Genomic DNA, 25,621 nt, shown 5'->3' on the forward strand with positions numbered 1-25,621 from the left:
ACTGTTTACTGCCGAGTGAAAATCAATAGACTCAGTCATCATTATCTACTTTAAAGAATGTGAATAGTGACTTTGGAAACCCCCAATTTATTGGTTTTTAGAACCCTTTCACACTGTCTTGGAAACTTGCTTTCTATCTCAAACTATCAGATGCATAATGAGGTCCTATGTTATCAACTAACTCCCGCCTACCTCTTGTCTGACTTATGCCACCATTATCTTGTTCTCTGGTGTCCGGAGACATGGCCTTCTTTTATTTCCTAGAATAGGCTGTGCTCTCTCTTGCCTCAGAGACCTCAGTCATACAGATTTCTCTGCTTGACTTTTTTTCTTCTCTCTCTGTAACTAGATAATTCTTACATGCACTTTAGAGAAAAATTAAAAATGCCCCCCAGGAAAAATTTTTCAGATGTCCCAGACTAGGTAGGACTCCCCGCAGCCTTGGTCATATTCTAGTGTTATTCTAAACTTTCCTTCAAAACCTTAGCATAGTTTGCATTTATACACATATTTTTGTGATATCTATATCCTGTGGAGTGTCAGCCCCTTGAGGAAGATAGTCATTCTTCTTCTGTTTACTACCATATTATCTTCAACTAATGCTGCGTCCAGCACTTAGAATGTGTTTAGTAAAGATTTGCTCTGTGGAGTTTATGAGTTTGGGGATGTGAAGAAGTATGATATAGTGAAACACTGAGAAAATATAGTTTCTTACTTTGTTCATTATTCATGGACATACAGAGGTGCTGAGTAAAAATTTTGTTGTGCAAATGAAAGGTATCGGGAAAAAAAAAAAAAAAAACAGCTTCACCTGAGTCTTATTTTAGTTAAATAGCTTCTGTAGTCTTAATCTTCACTACTGTAGGTTGCAGTTAATTATCTATAAAATGAATTGTTTAAAGGATGACTTAGAAGGATATTTTCAGCACTAAACAGCTTTAAAACTAGGATTTTCAATTGTTTACCTTGCTATTGCAATCACTTTGTTTGATGCTAGTAATGTGAAAAATCAATAGCACTGGATCAAGCAATATTTTATTTATCAAGCAAATATTTATTGGACAACTATGTATTTATTTTAATTCAAATAAACATCTCAGCAAGGCTTTTGTGGAATTTGACAAGGTAATTTTTACATTTATATGGAAATGCGAAGGACAAGAATACTCAAGATATTTTTAAAGAAGAATTACATAAGGACCCACAAACTATCAGATAAAATGTCTGATTTTAAAATTCTCTAAAACAATATTGCGTTTGTACACAGATGAACAAATAGACTGAGGAATGGAATCGAGAGCCCAGAAACAAGCCCATACATCTACATCACATTGATATGTAGTGTACTTTTATTGTATAATCATTGAGAAAGAATGGAAATCTCAATAAACTAGATTGAAAAATGAAAATTGTGCCCCTAACTAAATCATCACAATTATCCTCAGTATCATCAACATCATAGTAGATTAAGTAAGTGTGAAAAAAACTATAAAGATGTATAATATAAGAATATTTACTCAGAGTAGGTAGGAATTTAAGAACCTCAAAGGACTAAAACATAAAGATACTGGTAAACTAGATGACATGAAAATGAAGAACTATTCATAAAAAATATAATTCAAAAAGTGAAAATAAAAGTCAAAATCTGAGAGCAGATATTTTCAACACATATAATTGACAAAAAATTTATAGCCAGAGTATATAAATATCTGCTTCAAATCAATAGAAAAAACCCACAAAAATTGGCGATGATTTTTAAGAAGCACTTAGAAAACATAAAAAACATCCAGAAAACCAATACACATATGTAAAGGCACTCAACTTCATTAACAATCAGAGAAAGACATATAATTTAAGCCACAATGAGGCAGCTCTTACACATATCGGGCTGGAAAAAATGAAAGAACAAAACCAAATGAAATTCAGTTTGGTAGAGGATCATATCAAGGAAAATTGCCACACATTTGATTTCAAGAATTAAGAATATATGCCTCCACTTAGCTTATCTATCAGCACTACAAGCTAAGGCAGCCTGGGTCCATAACTATTCCAGGAGATTCTTGGTTGTGAAGATAAGGCTTTAAGCTAATAAATAATGCCACTGTTTGCTTCAAAAAATTTCTGTTAATCAATATATCCAGAAAAATAGTTTGTTCTTCTCACCTGGACAAGGAGCTTCTTTATCAACAATCCTCCCTTCACAATGCCCACCAATTCTAAATGATTGTAACATATTTTTCTCACTGACAATCTTCTGACATTTTTCTGACTTAAAACATCCATCGTAAAATTTGAGCTCAGTTACCCAAATCCTACATAAATCCAGGATAGCACCTACTGAGATACTACAATACTAAACTCAGTCAAGATAGTGCTCTTCCTTTGCGAAGTAGGTGCAGTAAGTTCTGCCTTATCAACAAGCTATTCTAGTCTTTTCAGGCATTGACAGTCAACTATTCTACCAATTTGGCATTACCCAGTAGAGTTAAAGATATTAATTCCCTATGAAGCAGTAATTACATTCCAGCATATATATCCTAGAGAAACTTTTGTGCCAGGGACATGTACAAGAATACCCTTAATCAATTTTGGAAACAATAAATGCCCATCAACAGTAGAACAATAGGTAAACAAATTTTGGTACATTTATGCAACAAAATGCTTTACAGCAATAAAAATAAACTGCTGCTACATCTATCAACATGGAGAATGAGTAGAGAAACCAGTCCCCTCTTCATTATCAATCAAAGTTTCTCCAACTACTCTAAAACACAAAACCAGGTTTACATATCTTTAATGTATATTCTTTCAAGTCAAATACACTGTTGTTCTTCTAAACAAATATTGTGACTCTTTTTCTTTTCAAATATATCTCTGGATTTCCTTTCAGAGATGTGCATTATCTTGTTCACTGTGCTAATCTTAGTTTCAGAATGTATATTTGATATCCCACATTGTCACTCCTGCTTTCAAAACATATACTTGAATCACTTTTATTTTATTTTTTTTTAATCATACTTTAAGTTCTAGGGTACATGTGCACAATGTGCAGGTTTGTTACATATGTATACATGTGCCATGTTGGTGTGCTGCACCCATGAACTCGTCATTTACATTAGGTATATCTCCTCATGCTATCCCTCTCCCCTACCCCCTCCCCACAATAGGACCTGGTGTGTGATGCTCCACTTCCTGTGTCCAAGTGATCTCATTGTTCAGTTCCAACCTATGAGTGAGAATATGTGGTGTTTAGTTTTCTGTTCTTCCGATAGTTTGCTGACAATGATGGTTTCCAGCTGCATCCATGTCCCTACAAAGGACACGAACTCATCATTTTTTATGGCTGCATAGTATTCCATGATGTATATGTGCCACATTCTCTTAATCCAGTCTGTCACTGATGGACATTTGGGTTGATTCCAAGTCTTTACTATTGTAAATAGTGCTGTAATAAACATACTTGGGCATGTGTCTTTATAGCAGCATGACTTATAATCCTTTGGGTATATCCCCGGTAATGGGATGGCTGGGTCATATGGTACATCTAGTTCTAGATCCTTGAGGAATCGCCACATTGTTTTCCACAATGGTTGAACTAGTTTACAGTCCCACCAACAGTGTAAAAGTGTTCCTATTTCTCCACATCCTCTCTAGCATCTGTTGTTTCCTGATTTTTTAATGATTGCCATTCTAACTGGTGTGAGATGGTATCTCATTGTGGTTTGGATTTGCATTTCTCTGATGGCGAGTGATGATGAGCATTTTTTCATGTGTCTGTTGGCTGTATGAATGTCTTCTTTTGAAAAGTGTCTGTTCATATCCTTTGCCCACTTTTTGATGGGGTTGTTTGGTTTTTTTCTTGTACATTTTTTGAGTTCTTTATAGGTTCTGGATATTAGCCCTTTGTCAGATGAGTAGATTGCAAAAATTTTCTCCCATTCTGTAGGTTGCCTGTTCACTCTGATGGTAGTTTATTTTGCTGTGCAGAAGTTCTTTAGTTTAATTAGATCCCATTTGTCAATTTTGGCTTTTATTGCCATTGCTTTTGGTGTTTTAGACATGAAGTCCTTGCCCATGCCTATGTCCTGAATGGTATTCCCTAGGTTTTCTTCTAGGGTGTTTATGGTTTTAGGTCTAACATTTAAGTCTCTAATCCATCCTGAATTAATTTTCATATAAGGAGTAAGGAAAGGATCCAGTTTCAGCTTTCTACTTATGGCTAGCCAATTTTCCCAGCACCATTTATTAAACAGGGAATCCTTTCCCCATTTCTTGTTTTTGTCAGGTTTGTCAAAAATCAGATGGCTGTAGATGTGTGGTATTATTTCTGAGGGCTCGGTTCTGTTCCATTGGTCTATATCTCTGTTTTGGTACCAGTACCATGCTGTTTTGGTTACTGTAGCCTTGTAGTATAGTTTGAAGTCAGGTAGCATGATGCCTCCAGCTTTGCTCTTTTGGCTTAGGATTGTCTTGGCAATGAGGGGTCTTTTCTGGTTCCATATGAACTTTAAAGCAGTTTTTTCCAATTCTGTGAAGAAACTCATTGGTAGCTTAATGGCGATGGCATTGAATCTATAAATTACCTTGGGCAGTATGGCCATTTTCACAATATTGATTCTTCCTATCCATGAGCATGGTATGTTCTTCCATTTGTTTGTGTCCTCTTTTATTTCACTGGGCAGTGATTTCTAGTTCTCCTTGAAGAGGTCCTTTACATCCCTTGTAAGTTGGATTCCTAAGTATTTTATTCTCTTTGAAGCAATTGTGAATGGGAGTTCATTCATGATTTGGCTCTCTGTTTGTCTGTTACTGGTGTATAAGAATGCTTGTGATTTTTGCACATTGATTTTGTATCCTGAGACTTTGCTGAAGTTTCTTATCAGCTTAAGGAGATTTTGGGCTGAGACAATGGGGTTTTCTAAAAATGCAATCATGTCATCTGCAAACAGGGACAATTTGACTTCTTCTTTTCCTAACTGAATATGCTTTATTTCTTTCTCTTGCCTGATTGCCCTAGCCAGAACTTCCAACACTATGTTGAATAGGAGTGGTGAGAGAGGGCATCCCTGTCCTGTGCCACTTTTCAAAGGGAATGCTTCCAGTTTTTGCCCATTCAGTATGATATTGGCTGTGGGTTTGTCATAAATAGCTCTTATTATTTTGAGATATGCTCCATCAATACTGAATTTATTGAAAGTTTTTAGCATGAAGGGCTGTTGAATTTTGTCAAAGGCCTTTTCTGCATCTATTGATATAATCATGTGGTTTTTGTCTTTGGTTCTGTTTATATGCTGGATTACGTTTATTGATTTGCGTATGCTGAACCAGCCTTGCATCCCAGGGATGAAGCCCACTTGATCATGGTGGATAAGCTTTTTGTTGTGCTGCTGGATTCAGTTTCTCAGTATTTTATTGAGGATTTTTGCATTGATGTTCATCAGGGATGTTGGTCTAAAATTCTCTTTTTTTGTTGTATCTCTGTCAGGCTTTGGTATCAGGATGATGTTGGCCTCATAAAATGAGTTAGGGAGGATTCCCTCATTTTCTATTGATTGGAATAGTTTCAGAAGGAATGGTACCAACTTCTCCTTGTACCTCTGGTAGAATTCGGCTGTGAATCCGTCTGGTCCTGGACTTTTTTTGGTTGGTAGGCTATTAATTATTGCCTCAAATTCAGAGCCTACTATTGGTCTATTCAGGAATTCAACTTCTTCCTGGTTTAGTCTTGGGAGAGTATAAGTGTCCAGGAAATTATCCATTTCTTCTAGGTTTTCTAGTTTATTTGCATAGAAGTGTTTATAGTATTCTCTGATGGTAGTTTGTATTTCTGTGGGGTTGGTGGTGATATCCCCTTTATCATTTTTTATTGCATCTGTTTGATTCTTCTCTCTTTTCTTCTTTGTTAGTCTTGCTAGCGGTCTATCAATTTTGTTGATCTTTTCAAAAAATCAGTTCCTGGATTCATTGATATTTTGGAGGGTTTTCTGTGACTCTATCTCCCTCAGTTCTGCTCTGATCTTAGTTATTTCTTACCTTCTGCTAGCTTTTGAATGTGTTTGCTCTTGCTTCTCTAATTCTTTTAATTGTGATGTTAGGGTGTCAGTTTTACATCTTTCCTGCTTTCTCTTGTGGGCATTTAGTGCCATACATTTCCCTCTACACACTGCTTTAAATGTGTCCCAGAGATTCTGGTATGTTGTATCTTTGTTCTCATTGGTTTCAAAGAACATCTTCATTTCTGCCTTCATTTCGTTATGTACCCAGTAGTCATTCAGGAGCAGGTTGTTCAGTTTCCATGTAGTTGAGCGGTTTTGATTGAGTTTCTTAGTCCTGAGTTCTAGTTTAATTGCACTGTGGTCTGAGAGACAGTTTGTTATAATTTCTGTTCTTTTACATTTGCTGAGGAGTGCTTTACTTCCAACCATGTGGTCAATTTTGGAATAAGTGTGATGTGGCACTGAGAAGAATGTATATTCTGTTGATTTGGGGTGGAGAGTTCTGTAGATGTCTATTAGGTCCACTTAGTGCAGAGCTGAACTCAATTCCTGGATATCCTTGTTAACTTTCTGTTTCATTGGTCTGTCTACTGTTGAGGGTGGGGTGTTAAAGTCTCCCTTTATTATTTTATAGGAGTCTAAGTCTCTTTGTAAGTCTCTAAGGACTTGCTTTATGAATCTGGGTGTTCCTGTATTGGGTTCATATATATTTAGGATAGTTAGCTCTTCCTGATGAATTGATCCCTTTACCATTATGTAATGGCCTTCTTTGTCTCTTTTGATCTTTGATGGTTTAAAGTCTGTTTCATCAGAGACTAGGATTGCAACCCCTGCTTTTTTTTGTTCTCCATTTGCTTGGTAGATCTTCCTCCATCTCTTTATTTTGAGCCTACGTGTGTCTCTGCATGTGGGATGGGTCTCCTGAATACAGCAAACTGATGGGTCTTGACTCTTTATACAATTTTCCAATCTGTGTCTTTTAATTGGAGCATTTAGTCCATTTACATTTAAGGTTAATGTTGTTATGTCTGAAATTGATCCTGTCATTATGATATTAGCTGGTTATTTTGCTCATTAGTTGATGCAGTTTCTTCCCAGCATTGATGGACTTTACATTTTGACATGTTTTTGCAATGGCTGGTACCTGTTGTTCCTTTCCATGTTTAGTGCTTCCTTCAGGACCTCTTGTAGGGCAGGCCTGGTGGTGACAAAATCTCTAAGCATTTGCTTGTCTCTATAGGATTTTATTTCTCCTTCACTTAAGAAACTTAGTTTGACTGAATATGAAATTCTGGGTTGAAAATTCTTTTAAGAATGTTGAATATTGGCCCCCACTCTCTTCTGGCTTGGAGAATTTCTGCTGAGCGATTTGCTGTTAGTCTGATGGGCTTCCCTTTGTGTGTAACCTGACCTTTCTCTCTGGCTGCCCTTAACATTTTTTCCTTCATTTCAACTTTGGTGAATCTGACTATTAAGTGTCTTGGAGTTGCTCTTCTCGAGGAGTATCTTTGTGGTGTTGTCTGTATTTCCTGAATTTGAATGTTGACCTGACTTACTAGGTTGGGGAAGTTCTCCTGGATGATATCCTGCAGAGTGTTTTCCAACTTGGTTCCATTTTCCCCGTCACTTTCAGGCACACCAATCAGATATAGATTTGGTCTTTTCACATAATCCCATACTTCTTGGAAGCTTTGTTCATTTCTTTCTACTCTTTTTTCTCCACACTTCTCTTCTCACTTCATTTCATTCATTTGATCTTCAATCGCTGATACTCTTTCTTCCAGTTGATCGAGTCGGTTACTGAAGCTTGTGCATTTGTCACGTATTTTTCATGTTATGGTTTTCATCTCTATCGGTTCTTTTAAGGTCTTCTCTTCATTGATTATTCTAGTTATCCATTCATCCATTCTTTTTTCAAGGTTTTTAGTTTCTTTGTGCTGGTTACGTAGTTCCTCCTTTAGCTCTGAGAAGTTTGATCAACTGAAACTTTCTTCTCTCATCTCGTCAAAGTCATTCTCCGTCAAGCTTTGATCCGTTGCTGGCGATGAGCTGCGCTCCTTTGGAGGGGGAGATGTGCTCTGATTTTTTGAATTTCCATCTTTTCTGCACTGCTTTTCCACCATCTTTGTGGTTTTATCTGCGTTTGGTCTTTGATGATGGTGATGTACTGATGGGGTTTTGGTGTGGGTGTCCTTTCTGTTTGTTAGTTTTCCTTCTAACAGTCAGGACCCTAAGCTGTAGGTCTGTTGGAGTTTGCTTGAGGTCCACTCCAGACCCTGTTTCCTGGGGTATCAGCAGTGGAGGCTGTAGAAGATAGAATATTCCTGCACAGCGAGTGTTGCTATCTGATTCTTGCTCTGGACGCTTGGTCTCAGGGGTGGACCCCGCCATGTTGGGTGTGAGATGTTGGTCTGCACCTCAGTTGAAAATGCAGAAATCACCTGTCTTCTGTGTCACTCACGCTGGGAGCTGGAGGCTGGAGCTGTTCCTATTCGGCCATCTTGGGCGTGCCCCATCACTTTTCAAATATAGACTAGAGGTCATTTTACATTTGTGTCCTTTGAAACAGGGCTGCTTTCCTCTGAGTATCACTATACAGTTCCTATAAAGATTTGGGTGATGAATATCTTGGGCATATTTCTATATAGAAGAAGATATGTGAAACAGAAGTATTACATTGTGAGACTTTTATGGTCTTCAGGTTTTCCTGGTGGTCCATCTCCTTTATTTCTTCTTTCATGAAGATCTTGAGTAATCAATAAAAGCATTATTTTACATTCTTGAATCTGAAAGTTTTATGGACAGGAGTAAATCTTTTTTATTTTTTATTTTATTTATTTATTTGTTTTTTGAGACAGAGTCTCATGCTGTCTCCTAGACTGGAGTGCATTGACACAATCTCAGCTCACTGTAATCTCTGATTCACGGGTTCAAGTGATTCTCCTGCTTCAGTCTCCCAAGTAGCTGGGATTACAGATGCACACTACCATGCCTGGCTAATTTTTGCATTTTTAGTAGAGACAGGGTTTCACCATATTGGTCAGGTTGGTCTCAAATTCCTGACCTCCTGATCCACCCACATCAGTCTCCCAAGGTGCTGGGATTACAGGCCCAACTCACTGTGCCCGGCCAAGTGTAAATCTTACAGAATGAAAAAAAAAAGCACAAAAGCATGCATACCCTCTAATTCTGTTTTAGAAGTTAGAAAATGGGGAGACCTAAAAATATAGTTTAAGGATGCATATAGAGATGAAAACATTTAAAAATGCAAACAAAGGACTCTCAGAAAACTAAACACATAGTTATCCCTTTTATAAAGATTCGGAATGGTGATTGAGAAGAGACACCCAGGGAGGGGTCTTTTAAGGGACTGGCATTGTTCTGTTTCTTTACCTGGATTGTGGTAATATGGCAATTCAGTTTATGATCATTCTCTAAGACATAAATGTGTTGTATACTTTCTTTTGTGCACATGAAGCAATTTCCAAAAAAAAATTATAGCATATAGTTTCATTTTTAATGGTATGTATTGGTAACTAGTATACCTGGCATTTGAATCATGAAAACAAGTATACTTTTTATGCTTAAATTTGATTTCTTATGGGAATAATATTTATTTTCATCCTTTCTTACTTAATTCATAATTTTGAATAACCTACAAAATAGCTATAAGTAGGAAAATTTAGCCTGAGAAAGAGAGTGCCTATGTTGGGTATGGAATCAGAATGTAAGTGCATGTACTCTGAGAAGACAAATGTGAAACTGGTGAGGAAATGACATGTTCCTCATGTTTACTTTTATGCAAAATGGTCAATATATCACGGTTGGAGTAGATAAGGAGACTTGCATTGAGAGGAAGCAATCACATTGTTTTTGTTTATTCCCATGCTATGCTTTAAATTGCTCTTTAGTGATTTGTTCAACAAATAATTACTGAGCACCAACTATGAGTCAGCCTCTGAAGATAAAACTTAGAAACACACAGACGTAGTCCCTGCCCTCAAGGAACTTATATTCTAGTGGATGCAAGACAAAACAAAACAAAACAAAACAAAAACCTGAAGGAAGGGAAAAGGGAAAGAAAACAAAGAGAGAAGAGGAAGAAAGGAAAAAATAAATAATTTTACAATTTTCAAAAAGTAAGACCTTTGAAGAAAAAGTTGAATGAGAAAGTAGGGATGAGGGAGGGTCTACTTTAAAGAGCATCTCCAGGAAAGGCTTGAGAGACAAAGTGGCATTTTAATGGAGACCTGCCAGAAGCCTAGGAGTGAGCCACATGCATATTCAAAGGGAGAGTGTTCTAGAGAAAGCTAGTCATGAGGTAAGAGGAAACAAGAAATGGAAGATGAAGTCAGAGAAGGGTCACATTTGAACATTTGAGCAATGAGGTACAGGAGCCAACGGATAAATGCATACCTTTTTTTAACCCTGACTTTCATAGGACTTCTCAGTCATTTGCTAGGAATTGAGAAAGCAGTTGCCTATCGAAATAGACAATTCAGTGATGAATCTATGTATTGGCTCTCTCTGTTCCTATTATTTAAGAGCCTTTGCAATGCTTATTGAGACATAAATTAAATCATATTGTAATTTTCCTGGTTGTCTGCATTTTCCATATGATTTTAAATTTTATTATTATTATTATTATTATACTTTAAGTTCTAGGGTACATGTGCATAACGTGCAGGTTTGTTACATATGTATACTTGTGCCATGTTGCTGTGCTGCACCCATCAACTCGTCAGCACCCAACTACTCATCATTTACATCAGATATAACTCCCAATGCAATCCCTCCCCCCCTCCCCCATGATAGGCCCTGGTGTGTGATGTTCCCCTTCCCGAGTCCAGGTGATCTCATTGTTCAGTTCCCACCTATGAGTGAGAACATGGCGGTGTTTGGTTTTCTGTTCTTGTGATAGTTTGCTAAGAATGATGGTTTCCAGCTGCATCCGTGTCCCTACAAAGGACACAAACTCATCCTTTTTTATGGCTGCATAGTATTCCATGGTGTATACGTGCCACATTTTCTTAATCCAGTCTGACACTGATGGACATTTGGGTTGAGTCCAAGTCTTTGCTATTGTGAATAGTGCTGCAATAAACATACCTGTGCATGTGTCTTTATAGCAGCATGATTTATAATCCGTTGGGTATATACCCAGTAATGGGATGGCTGGGTCATATGGTACATCTAGTTCTAGATCCTTGAGGAATTGCCATGCTGTTTTCCATAATGGTTGAACTAGTTTACAATCCCACCAACAGTGTAAAAGTGTTCCTATTTCTCCACATCCTCTCCAGCACCTGTTGTTTCCTGACTTTTTAATGATTGCCATTCTAACTGGTGTGAGATGGTATCTCATTGTGGTTTTGATTTGCATTTCTCTGATGGCCAGTGATGATGATCATTTTTTCATGTGTCTGTTGGCTGTATGAACGTCTTCTTTTGAGAAATGTCTGCCAACTTACAAGGGATGTAAAGGACCTCTTCAAGGAGAACTACAAACCACTGCTCAGTGAAATAAAAGAGGACACAAACAAATGGAAGAACATACCATGCTCATGGATAGGAAGAATCAATATCGTGAAAATGGCCATACTGCCCAAGGTTATTTATAGATTCAATGCCATCCCCATCAAGCTACCAATGAGTTTCTTCACAGAATTGGAAAAAACTGCTTTAAAGTTCATATGGAACCAAAAAAGGACCCGCATCTCCAAGACAATCCTAAGTCAAAAGAACAAAGCTGGAGGCATCATGCTACCTGACTTCAAACTACACTACAAGGCTACAGTAACCAAAACAGCATGGTACTGGTACCAAAACAGAGATATAGACCAATGGAACAGAACAGAGTCCTCAGAAATAATACCACACATCTGCAGCCATCTGATCTTTGACAAACCCGAGAGAAACAAGAAATGGGGAAAGGATTCCCTGTTTAATAAATGGTGCTGGGAAAATTGGCTAGCCATAAGTAGAAAGCTGAAACTGGATCCTTTCCTTACTCCTTATACGAAAAATAATTCAAGATGGATTAGAGACTTAAATGTTAGACCTAAAACCATAAAAACCCTAGAAGAAAACCTAGGTATTACCATTCAGGACATAGGCATGGGCAAAGACTTCATGTCTAAAACACCAAAAGCAATGGCAGCAAAAGCCAAAATTAACAAATGGGATCTCATTAAACTAAAGAGCTTCTGCACAGCAAAAGAAACTACCAACAGAGTGAACAGGCAACCTACGGAATGGGAGAAAATTTTTGCAATCTACTCATCTGACAAAGGGCTAATATCCAGAACCTATAAAGAACTCAAACAAATTTACAAGAAAAAAACAAACAACCCCATCAAAAAGTGGGCAAAGGATATGAACAGACATTTCTCAAAAGAAGACATTCATACAGCCAACAGACACATGAAAAAATGCTGATTTTAAATTTTTTTAATATCAAAAATAACATACATCTCTTGTTAAACATTGCATTATCATTAATTAGAACATGATATGCATATACACTCATGTGTATTAAACATTGATTGTGTGACAGAATAAATATATTCTTCAAATGAATGAGAGGTAAGACAGTTAATGCTATTGTGAATAAAGAGAGTTTTTCTATATACTATAAATAAATATTTATGAAAAAGGCATTGTGGAGTAAAATAATGATGCTTCCTGGGAATTAGAACCAATCATTTGTAATCTATGCATATCTCACCTCTCTGTACAAGGAGAATAAAAATATTTTCTTCATAGGATTATTATGAGGATAAAGTGAGAACACATATATTATCAATAAATATTAGTTCTTTTCTCCTCATTTAAATTTGTAACATGAGGGGAAAAAGACACCAATGAATATTGACACTTCTTCACAATTAAAGGTGCTGATAAATTAATATAAGCGACATTGTCTCTCTTGCTTAAATCACTTTTCTGTATCATTTGTGGCCTGTCACCTTTCTCTTATTAATAGTATACTAATTATTCTTTGTTGTTCATCTATGGGTAATCCACAGGAAGAATGAATCCTACTATTTAACTGAAAGAAAAAATGTAATCTAGAGAGGTTTAATGAAGTTCATATTGTTACAAAAAAGCAAAACCTGTCTTTGTTGTAAAATATTTTTATTATTTATTAAAGTAATCTGACATACAAATCACATTTTTAAACTTTCTATTCTGAAGCATCTCTGCTTTCCAAGATTCTCTTCAATCTCTAGTTCATGCACTAACTACTTGGTCTCATGTTCCCAGTCTTTTAGTGTATCCATTCTGGCATATCCAACTGTCTTCACACCCCTCTTCCACTGAGTGAGAAATTAGCCAAGATTACTAAACTCTACAAGCAGATACAATGAACTATAATTTCTTGGTCTTTCTTAGCTTTGTTCTTCCAAACTGGGCAGGAGCGGGGGGTGTTTAAAATACCCACTGTAACCATAGAAAATGTTCCTATTCAAGATTTTAAACTGAGAGGACTTTAAATATATCCAATAAGTGATTTTTCTAAATAAAAAAGCAAGCTAAATGTGTGGAGAAAACTTACTGTATCAACCACAAAAGTGTTCACTATTCTCTGTATACTTAAAAATAGATTACGTTTAAGAATAACATTTTTGAAAAAAAAACTGCTGTTGGCAGAAACTAGTTCAGTAGATAAACCAGTATGGACAAGTGAAGTGATTAGTTAACAGGTGGAACTGTTTGCTAGAGAAGATCCGTGAAGTTCTTAATTCCTGTTACTTAACTGTGACTCTCAACCCCAGCAACATTAGGGCAAACATGATGCTTTACGGTGTCGCTGAAAAGGGGACAAAGCACCTGCCAATCAAGAGATCTTCAAAGGAAGAGATTCCACTTACATAGTAAGACATATCACAAGTCATTAATATGGCTGATTAGTGAAAGTCACTGTTAGGCATGTTGGGACATATAAAGATGGACAAGAAGGGATACATTTCACTACAGAAACTGTAATCTATTAAAGGAAGTAAAGTACACACAAGAACAACTACAATTCATTACAAAGCTGCCTAAGTACTTTGTTTTTAAAGTAAAATATTTTGAATTTAATCATAATAGTAGCTATATAAAAAGCTCATGCATTTGGATCCTAATAACCAGTACTGAAAGAAGCTATACCTGTGCAATCCATGTTGCCAATTGAGAGAATACAGTCATCTTGGGCCAACTCTTAAAACTTAAGACACAAGGTCTAGGCACTGTGACCGTATTTTCTGAATGAAACTTGGAGTCAAATAGGTTGATTTCACAATGAACTCGCTGACATCAGGAAAATCCCCGGAAGTGGCAGCATGGTTGTCCCTAGGGCCCTCTGAAGGATGTGAATAAACTGAATGGTCTACCATTTTAGTAAGAACATCTGAGTCTCCTATCTGAATCTTCTCTGAAGAAATAAGTGGATAAGAAAAGGTGAAAAGGAATCACAGAAACCCTCTTTCATTTCCTTTGCTGTGGAAATCAGTTACGTGGATCGAATAAATATCTCTATGGCATATAAACTGATTGGCATTCAGGAGTTGTGGTTAATGCTTATTTATTGAAGTTAGATACAATTTCTTATGATTTGAGCTAACAATAACACACTAATTGTTCAAATGCTTTGTTTATTCATGTATTTTACAAACCTTCATGTTTGTCACATATTCTTAAATTATCTGGTACATATTGTTCTTTTTAAAATTATTCCAAATGTCACACATTTCCTTTATCCCTGCCTCCATTCTTTACATATTACATTTGATGTTAATAACTGAGCCATATAGCAACTAATGTAATATATCTATAGGTCCCTAAATATGTATCTCTGATATTTCAATTCCAAAGTCCATAAAATTCATTATTACTACCAATTCAAGCACCTAAGCAAAAGTGCGTATTTAATTGCTCTTAGTCTGTTTTGCTACAAAGAAGTACTGGAGTCTGGGAAATTTATAAAGAAAATAAATTTATATTATTTATTTGGCTCGCGGTTTTGCAGATTGTACAAGAAGCATAGCACTAGCATCTGCTTCAGATGACAGCCTCAGGCTGCTTCCACTCATGAAAGAAGGCAAAGGGCAGACAGCATGTGCAGAGATCACATGGTGAGAGCAAGCCAGAGAGCAAGAGGGGGCTGGGGAGGTGCCAGGCTATTGTTAATAACCAACTCCAGTGGGAACTCACTTATTTCTTTGAGAATGATACCCAGCCATTTATGAGGGATCCCCCCCCATGATCCAAACACCTCCCTTGAAGCCCCACCTCCAACATTGGGCATCAATTTCAACATGAGGTTTGTATGGGTCAAACAAACCAAACAATAGCAACTGTTAGATCAAATATCAACATCTTTGCTTTTGTCTGTGTATGACAAAGAAAAATTTTAGAAGAGAAGCTCTTCTAAACTATTGCTGAAATAAAAATTTGAGACTTTTATTTGATAGACCAATCACTGATAGCTATGCCATATATCAAACACTGACAAGTATATCTCAGACTAGAATATGAGAAATCAAATTGGGGCATGCGTAAATGCTGACAGCAAAGTTGAAGAATATTTAAAGTGCATAGTGTCACAATATCTGTATGCTTATTTCATTACATTGGCAATTATGGGTTATTGGTTAAAAGCTGGATCAAATGTTCAAATGGAGAAATAGTGATAACTGTAAGTGAATTAATGACCACTTGTTCTCAACAAAATCTTTTCAACAAGAAGATCTTGAGTAATGAATTAAATCAAAGATTTAAATATCCCGCTATACACGGTATGCATTCAAATGTTTCTGGCATTGACAAGAATATTAACCCTTAAAATACAAAAAGAAACTGTGTCTTAAAATATTTTATATTTTTTATAGTGTCTTATATTTTGAATGTAAAGTACTATCCAAAAAATCAGTTGTGTATTAGCTAGTACACGTGCTTACAGAGCTCGTCACATTAGTGGGGTTTCTTAAATCAGTGATTCCTAGAAGTTTTTTTTCTTTCTTTCTTTCTTCCTTCTTTTTTTTTTTTTTTTTTTTTTTTTTTTTTTTTCTTGCTCTGTCACCAAAACTGGAGTGTAGTGGTGTGATCTTGGCTCACTGCAACCTCCATTTCCCAGGTTCAAGTGATTTTCCTGCCTCAACCTCCCATGTACTGGGATTACAGGCACCCATCACCACATCTGGCTAATTTTCGTATTTTTAGTAGAGACAGGGTTTCACCATATTGGCCAGGCTGGTCTCGAACTCCTGACCTCAGGCGATCCGCCTGCCTCAGGCTTCTAAATTTCTGGGATTACAAGCGTGAGCCACCATGGCCAGCCGATTCCTTGACATTTCTAAGGGTAACCCACCTCTTTCAAGGTAAAAAGTATAACTGATGAGCATTTTAGATCCAGATTGGCAAATGGGTTTTTCTCATCTGTCAAAACCAATCAACTTTTAGTGGCAGTCTAAGGTGATATATTGAGGATGAGTGACTCAGGGTCATTATATGCAGAGGTCTACCAAGAGGGCAAACACACACACAGACACACACGGACACACACACACACACACACACACAATTCAGCATTTTCCAAGGATCAACACTAAGATTGATTAGCGTGATTAGCACTGAAAATCGGAGCCATTAATTAGTCCATATCATATGTGTGTGTATGTGCGTGTGTGTGTGCATGTAGGGGAATTTTTTATTATAATTGTTCATGGGGACAGTAAGTACTCTCTCCAGGACACTTTAATATCAACATTAAACTCTGTCATAACAGGTTCCAAAATCTTCCCAAATTCTTCTGTTATGCTGTGTTACATTTGATTTTTTGAATATATTGTCTGGAGCTTTTAAATCTTTTTATTATACAGAAAGCTTGTTTAAACACATTTTTGGAGGGACATTTGATCTGTCGACCTAGAGTTATTCTGTTACGCGTTCAGTATTCTGCCCTTTGTCTCTGTACTTCTACAGCACCATGAGAATGGTATTACTCAAGAATTATATGGAAAGGTAGAGTCTCCTCTTGAAAGTGAGGAAAAAATGCAGAAATTAACACGGAAATGTGAAATTCAGTTTCAACTTATTGACAGATCCCTAAAATAAGAAAGAAAGACTTATATTTAGAGTACACAAAATTCAACTATCACCAGAAATGTTACTTTATGGAATGAGACTACCACTTCCTGAATTAAACATGAAAACTTATTAAAATAGTTTCATTGTGCCTTTAAAAAATTGTCACACTAATTATAGGTGATGAAAGAACTTTCTATTCTGATTTATACAAGTAATATGTTTAGATTCTGTAACAAATACATGTCAAAATCAGTCTTTATGCATTTATAAGATTTTTTAAAAGAATGCTCAAATAATAGCAGCCTTCTTTTCCTATCTTAATCAGTGCTAATAACAATTAATATAGGGTAGCTTTTGATGAATTTGTGAAGTATTTACTTTGATGATTAACTTCTGTTTAAAAATTGAGCCAAAATTTGACAATCACATATTGTGTAATAATTGACTTTTGAGTAATAAAAACAAAAAGGCAAAAGAGAAACTGATAGTATAAGACATGTCTTTACAAATTATATTTGTTCAGCATAATGAAAAATAATAAACCAAACCTCTCTAGGCAAGAGAAAATACAGTTGGCACAATCTCCAATTTCAGTAAATGAACATATTAAGTTTAATTATGCACTTATGAGGAAAATACACACACCTATATTATTTCCTCTTCAAAGTGTAAGGGGTTGGTTTTAATATGCTACTATCTCCCTTGAGTACTTCCAACCAACAGCCTTTATTACAAAGTACAATCTTTGCATTGAAAATACATATTTGGGATTTTTTTGTTTTAGCTCATGTCATGAAAACTAAAAGTACAAATCTCTACGGACACATTTTGCATGTAGTAACAATAATTTGATATCACAGGAAAAAATTGAATTTTTTTAAAAAGAGCTCTAAATCCATAGCTTCAGAATTACCTCAAATGTACAAATACACAGATTAGAATATCCTTAAACTTGTTTTCTTAAATAGAATACAATATTTTCATATTTTATTCAAACAATTTATCAACATTAGACATACCTGGAAGACAGATTTGCTCATTCAGATAAAAAATTATAGCCAAGTTTTCTAAGCATTTAAAAAACTGTACCAGGAATTCCATTAGTTTGATTAACATTTTTGAAACTCAAAAAACTAAATACAAGGTATTTGGGATCTTTCTTTTTCTTTTACTTTATAAAATGCTACTGAGATATAGTTTTAAAGGCTGTATCTTAGAATGGCATCTCAAGAGAATTTTTTTTCAGTTTAGTCTGCCTCTTTATTCTATAGTTATAAAATGAGTAGATTATTTTAAGTTTTCAGTTACCATGCTCCAAGAATCTTAAGAATATTATAACAACTGGTACAAACATGTTTTAAACATGACATTTTAAAACAATTCAGATTTATATTTTGCAAGTCATGTATTTAGAATAGTATGTTAGCAAATATAAATCTATTAATGAAAGTGACCAAGGTTAATTGATTCTAAAGGACAATTGACAACCAAATGGAATTAATATTTACAGAAATGGTTAACAATTAAAATTATTTAAATTTTTAAATCATTGATGACCCCACTATTAACCTTTATTCACACCACTGCAAAACTGAGTTAAAATTTATAGCTATAAAGTAAGGGAAACTATAACTCTATTGCTAGAATTCAAACTCTATAAAAATTACCTTGATATCCAGGCTTTACACAAATATTTTCTTATTCTGAAATTTAATATCACTCTGACACTTCTTAACATATATAATAAAAACCAATACCATAGTATTCCTACTACTTTTTCTTTGTCATATTGTAATACCCAAATAATTTTACTCAAAGATCCTCTTTACATATACAAAAACAGGAAGAAACGTGTATCTATTTCTTCCTGTTTTTGTAATATGTAAGCAGGATCTTTTGAAAACCCTATATCATTAATCTTACATAATCTATACCATTGAAAAATAAGGATTTTTTTTTTTTTTTTCTGAACATGAGAAAAGTAATGAAAGGACAAGTAAACTGGTATTTCTTGAGGAAACTTACAAGCAGAATTAGGTCATTTGCTGGTTTCCATGGTACCACACAGATCAGGGCATTTTTGTTTCACTAGATGTACCATTCATATTCAGAGATTTTTATATATACTATACAGCATTTGAGGTGCCAGATAAAAGGTACTACCTATCCCAAATATAATAGATAGAGCTTCTTCTGGCACTCCAAGTGCCCTATATTCACATTTGATTTTTAAAGTATTTTTCTTCTAAATGTAGCTACAGTATTTTGTTTTATTTGTTTTAATACAACTTATCAATTATCATTAATTGAGTGTTTATTAGGGACAGTATTTTAGCAAGAAAGTGCTAATAAAATATATTAAATCCAAAAACAAAATAAATACAGGATATTGCATCTGTTAAAAGTAGACTAAAGTAATGAGGAACAAACCATGTGGAGCTTTTTACTGAGAAGAGCAAAGATCTGAGGATTGGGCATAGATGAAGTGGAAAACAAGAATTCTAAAAAAATGGTTCAAAAGTTATAATGAGTGAGCAGTTGATTGGGTGAACACTCTTTTGAACATTTTCTCCTTATAATATTTCTTTCTCGAGGATTACATGAACCACTCTATCTTGGGTCTTTTAGCCTCATTTTACTCTTCCTTATCTGGACCAATGTTGCTAAGGTAACATCATCTACATTATCAGTCATGATGGAAATTTTCTGTAACTTGTGCTGTCAAATACAGTAGCCACTATTATACATGATCACTAAGCATGTGAATTATGGCTAATGCTACTGAGAAATTGAACTTTGACTCTTATTTAATCTAATTATTTTTCATTTAAATCCACATGTGACTAGTGGTTACTATACATGACAGTGCATTTATAGACCCTACTTCTTTCTCAGCTACAACCCCATATTCAACAGCCTTCTTGATGTATCTGACTAGGTGCTCTGTAGCGCTACAAAACTCCACATATCCAATGTCAAAGTCATCATCACTTTCTCCAAACCAGCCCCTAATTGAATTAATAATTATGCAATAATGTCAACTTTTAAGATAGAACTATTAAAATTATCTTTGACTCTTCACTCTATTTCATGTCTCCTATATCATACATCCTGTCCTTCAATCTTAAACCTGTCTCAAAAATCTGTCTTCTGTTTTCCAAATACATATCACTATTTTTCACACACTCTCATAAACAACCTGATCTTTAAAGCACTGTCAAAAGAAACTCATTGACATTAAGATCAAGTTGAAATTCTTTAAATTCTTAAAATGTCACTTCTCTGGTGAATTCCTCAGATCTCCTAGTCAGAGGCTGTATTAGTCCATTGTGAGACTGCTATAAAGAACTACCTGAGACTGGGTAATTTATGAAGAAAAGAGTTTTAATTGATTCACAGTTCCAAGGCTGTACAGGAAGCATGGCTAGAAGGCCTCAGGAAACTTACAATCATGTCAGAAGGGGAAAGGGAAGCAAGTGTATCTTACCATGGGGGAGTAGGACAGAGAGAGAGAGAGAGAGAAGGGGGAACTGCTACACAATTTTAAACCACCAGATATTGTGAGAACTCATCCACTATCATGAGAACAATAAGGGGGAAGTCTGCCCCCATGATTCAATTACCTCCCACTAGGCCACTCCTGCAACACCTGGGAATTACAATTTGACATGAGATTTGGGTGGGGACACAGACCCAAACCATACTGGAGGCAAAAGCTCCATCTTCTTTCCTCCTATATTTTGTCCACATTACTATCATCTCTTTTAGTACAACATAATTAATTAAAATGATTTATTTACCTTGTTTATTCTCTTAGATCTCTCCTGTGTAGTAACCATTTGGGTATTCCAAGTGTCTTGCTGAATGTTGGGACTATAGTAGATAATTAGAATGTATAGATTGCTAAGAACAATTTAGGATCTAAATGTTGAAACTTTAGAAACATAACTAGAAAATTCCTAGATGTGGAAGGAGAAATAAGCCTACTTTAAAACATGAAACATGGCCATTTTTATTCACTTATTAAAGGATTAAGCACCTAGGATTTACATTGGCATTTAATTCATGTTTAGGTTTAGTCAATGAAGGAATTAGTTCCATTTCTATGATAATTTTAATGTAATTATAGGAGATAAGAAAAACATCTTCAACACTGATGCAACATGTGTTACCCTTCAGCAGCTTTATACTGTACCACCGGACTGTCATTGAAGCCATGATGAATTACACCTATTGGCATCAACATTGAGCCTCATTCATTACTTTCTTGGGTTTCATGCTCTATATCAAAAAGACAAATGCCAACAGAAATTCAAACTTTGTTTAAAAAAAAAAAAAAAGAACTGCAGGAAAACAGTGAACAGCTACTTTCAAGGACTCACCGTTCACATCCCATGTATGAATATGGTTTATTTATTTTATCGCTTAATGTATGTCACTCGGGAGATAAATACTCTAAATGCCCTAACCAAACCACTATGAGATCTGTTCATGTCACAAAATTGCACTTCTACCCCATAAATTTATACAAATGATAAAATACAATAAAATATTGTTTAAATTCAGCAAAACCCTATTTATAAATTATTAACTTCCTGATATGTAGAAATTAAAATTTAATTTGGCATGAAATCATACTTTTAATCTATAGCAAAGTCTAGAAGAAAAAGAGTTACTCATTGGAAGAGGATAATAGCTGTATTACACGTTTATATTTATATTAGATTTGTTTATGTTTATTTTTAATTAATTAGGTAATATAAAATACGTGATTGTGCTATGATACTATATCAAATACAAACTTTTATTGGGAGAAATAAAAAGTAGTATCTTCAGAATTTCAATTACTTCTAGTTTCTTGAAAATGCTTTAACATTGGCATAATACTAGTAATAATTGTGCTTCATAATTTTATCAAATGTTTTTCATATTTTTGTGAAAATTGATTTTGTCATAATTTATAACTGAGAATGTATACCTAGATCGGTTTTTAAATTTCAAAACTGAGTGTTATTTATATATCACACTATTATTCAGAATAGAAGCATACTATACCTGTGATATGTTGTGATACGTTGATAAAAATATCATTTGTCCTTAGTGAAAAAAAGTACTCTAAAGGCCTCAACTCTTCATAAATTAAAATTCATATTCTATTTGTACACACTAACCTAGTGTACTCTTAGCATTTAAAATTAGTATGGTTATGTTTTTATATCTATATTATCCACATATATATAATACTAAAAACAAAATTCAGAAAATGCAGATAAGGGCCTACTTGAAAGATTTTAATACTAGTTTTTTTTTAATGAGTTAATAGTAATACTGAATTAAATACACACTTTGTTTCTAGAGAAAATGTATACATCATCTATTTCAACCTCACAGAATCCTAGTGAGGAAGGGCATTATGAGTGTACTCCTTTTTGTCATAGAAAATAAAACAAAGTTCTAAATAGAATAACAATTTTGTAGCTAAGATAAAACTAAAACCACACCCCATATTTTCTGCTCAGGTACTCTATTCAACCCCTCTATATATTTCATTTTGCTGTTGATAAAACTTGACATTAAAATGAAGTATCTATTAATTACTTCATGTTATGGTTTCTCAGTTCTGCTATTGGTGAAATAAGACTGAACTTGTGAAGCACAATTTTATTCCTTGACTAATGTTTCCAACATGAGTGCAGGTAGACATGATGAATGAGGAAACAGAATCAACACTGGGTAAGTTATTTGTCATCATTAAAAAAACTCATGGAACTCTTGCTTCTGAACTTAAGCAGGTTTTATCTTCTCTTGGACATATAATTCTTTCCAACATCCACTTAATGGGTTAATAACTATCTGTTCACACATAAAACATATTTGAAAACACACGTAAAATATATTCCAATATCTGTGAACAAATTTGTCAACTTCTCTCTAATGACCTCTAACTTTCTGTCTGTTTCACACTAATTAAAAAAGAACAATTGCATATGTTTGGGATGTGTTCTGTGCCCCTTTACTCCATTTTTGACCAATTCTTGCTTCCCAACATGTTCTCAGGAGTTGAAATTCTTTAGTGTGGCCAAGACTTCAGGCACTGAGGATCAGTACATGTTTATACCTCTGAAATGAAAAGCCTAGCTTTTTCTCTGGCTGAGGATTTCTGATGCTAGACACCATCATTTCATTGTATGTCTCCTGTCAACATTGCCTGAAATTATCCCTTCCACAAAAATCCTTGATTGTACTGATTCACACAAAAGCAGAAAAAAAATGGAGAAAATATTACTATTTCATTGCCCTAAAATTTAATGCTTTTAATGCTTTGCTTAAAAATAAATAAATGTAGACTCTGAGTGTCTAGAGTATGTGAACAAATATATATATATATTCATTGTATTTGAATTCATGTAAATATATATTCATATATATGTATAGGAATGTATATGAATTCATAAAAATATATATCCATTTGTGAATGTTTATGTGTGTCTGTATATATACATATGTATATAAAATCTCTAAGAATTAGAAATAGATCATATATGTTTATGAATATATATGAATTCACTAAACTATATATTCATTAATACATGTTTATATGTGTGTATATGTGTGTGTGTGTATATATATGTGTGTATATATATATAAAATCTCCAAGTATTAGAAATACAGTTAAGATTTTGAATACTAAGGAGGTGTTTTGGGGGCACTTCTATCCTGCTACATACAAAAAAATATATGATCAAAGGAGGGAGATACTAAAAACTAAATAAAGAGCTGGAATAGGCTTCCTGTTAGGTGATTTTGCCAAACATAATAAATGTATAGCTAAGATTTAGATATTTTGAGCTTAGAATAATTTTAAGTAAAATGTAATTCGAACTCCTCTCATTTTAAAGGTTTGGAAAAAAATAAATTCACACGGCTCTTCAGAGTCAAAGACAGACACAGGCTTTAGTCTTTGTATTCCGAGCTCATTCTATTGATGCTCACTCCATTTGCTTTACCATATTTCCTCTTTTTAAAAGAAAAAGACAGCTACATAAAGTTTCACTAAAATTTAAGAATGATTCAACCCTTCAAGAAAGCATATATATATATAAATAATCCATACATAAATATAAAAATATAAATAATCCATATATATTTAGATTATTTTAATGGTACTAAAATGTCAGTATTCTCTACAAAGGCTATCCCCAAAAGGCAGGTGATGACAGGTTAAATAAATAATTGGTAAATGTAAAAATCCATATGATGTCATGTGATGTCAGGAACATTAAACTTATTTGCTCCATACTGTGAATTTTAATTTTCTTTATATAATTCACTCACTTCTATAAAAACACAGACGTTTCACAACTTATGATGGGGTTATGTCCATGAAAATATATGTTGAAAATGAATTTAATACAACTAACCTGCTGAACATTGTATCTTTGCTTAGCCTATCTTAAATACACTCAGACATTTATATTAGCCTACAATTGTACAAAATTTAACACAAAGCGTATTTTATGGAAAAAAGTCTTGAACATCTCATGTAATTTATCAAATATGGCACTGAAAGTGAAGAACAAAATGGTTGTACGGGTACTTGATGTAGTATTTCTACTAAATGCGTAGTGCTTTTGAACCACCATAAAGTCAAAAAATAGAAAGTTGAGCCATTACAAGTTGGGGGACATCTGTATGTCAAAAATATAAGTATGATTGCCATACAGTAGAAGACTTTCCTATTATAAATGCAGTCTTTTTCATTTTAAAAAGTAGCCTTTTTTCTGCAACTAAAAAGTATCATAAAAATGTACCTTAACTATTTAAACAAACTATTGAAGACAGAAAAATGCAGAGGTCCATTTTGTATTTCCCCATAATCTAAAGTGATTTCTCTTGATTGGTTATGTTCCTTTACTCCATCTACCAATAAAGAAGAACAAATATTTCCCACCTATTTATGAATGCATTTCTCCCCTACCTTAGTAATGGTTTCATGAAGGTTGAAAGACGGATCCATTTCTTCAATTTTTGTTGCTCGTGTAGAAAAAAGGGCCTCGGAGAGAAAACTTGGACCCTGCAGCAAATCAAAAAAGAAACATTTAAACTCTTCATCGATTTTGTTTTTCAAGTGTTTATTGGATTTTCTTTAAAGATTAAAAAGGACTCTAAATTGTCTTAAGGTTTCTGTTGATTGCTGGATTTCATTCTCCTGATCTAATTACCCATCACAGAATATTTATAAATTAAAATGAGTAGAATTCTATAACTTTTGACATTATATGTATTTACCAAAAAATATTTTTTTGCCAAAAAAAAAAAAAAAAATCTTGACATTCTCTCTACCTTTTTTTTCAAATGCAGACTTATTGGTAATATCTTGACTATAAAACCCATTTCTGAAATCCCATCTCTATTTTATATATTGTATGTTTTACAACTGGAGGAATGGAATGTTTTTCCTAAACATGATTACATAGAAATGCCAAGGCAGAGAGTGCATGATATTTTAGATACTGCCAAACGAACTTCAAAACAATAGTAATATATATTTT

The 25,621-nt window shown here is 34.4% G+C and overlaps 1 protein-coding gene across 10 annotated transcripts in view; it reads right to left on the reverse strand.

Moving 5' to 3' along the window:
- The window catches only part of NAALADL2 (N-acetylated alpha-linked acidic dipeptidase like 2), a 1,420,296-nt gene that overhangs the window by 163,235 nt on the left and 1,231,440 nt on the right, over positions 1–25,621 (reverse strand). For all 10 annotated transcript variants that reach the window (XM_021933744.2, XM_021933739.2, XM_021933741.2 and 7 more), the window contains one exon: positions 25,048–25,143. In XM_021933744.2, the coding sequence (XP_021789436.1) occupies positions 25,048–25,143 (96 nt within the window). The remainder of the gene's footprint in view (positions 1–25,047; positions 25,144–25,621) is intronic.

The sequence above is a fragment of the Papio anubis genome, chromosome 2 (assembly GCF_008728515.1).
Source record: "Papio anubis isolate 15944 chromosome 2, Panubis1.0, whole genome shotgun sequence".
In the NCBI taxonomy this organism is placed as follows: domain Eukaryota; kingdom Metazoa; phylum Chordata; class Mammalia; order Primates; family Cercopithecidae; genus Papio; species Papio anubis.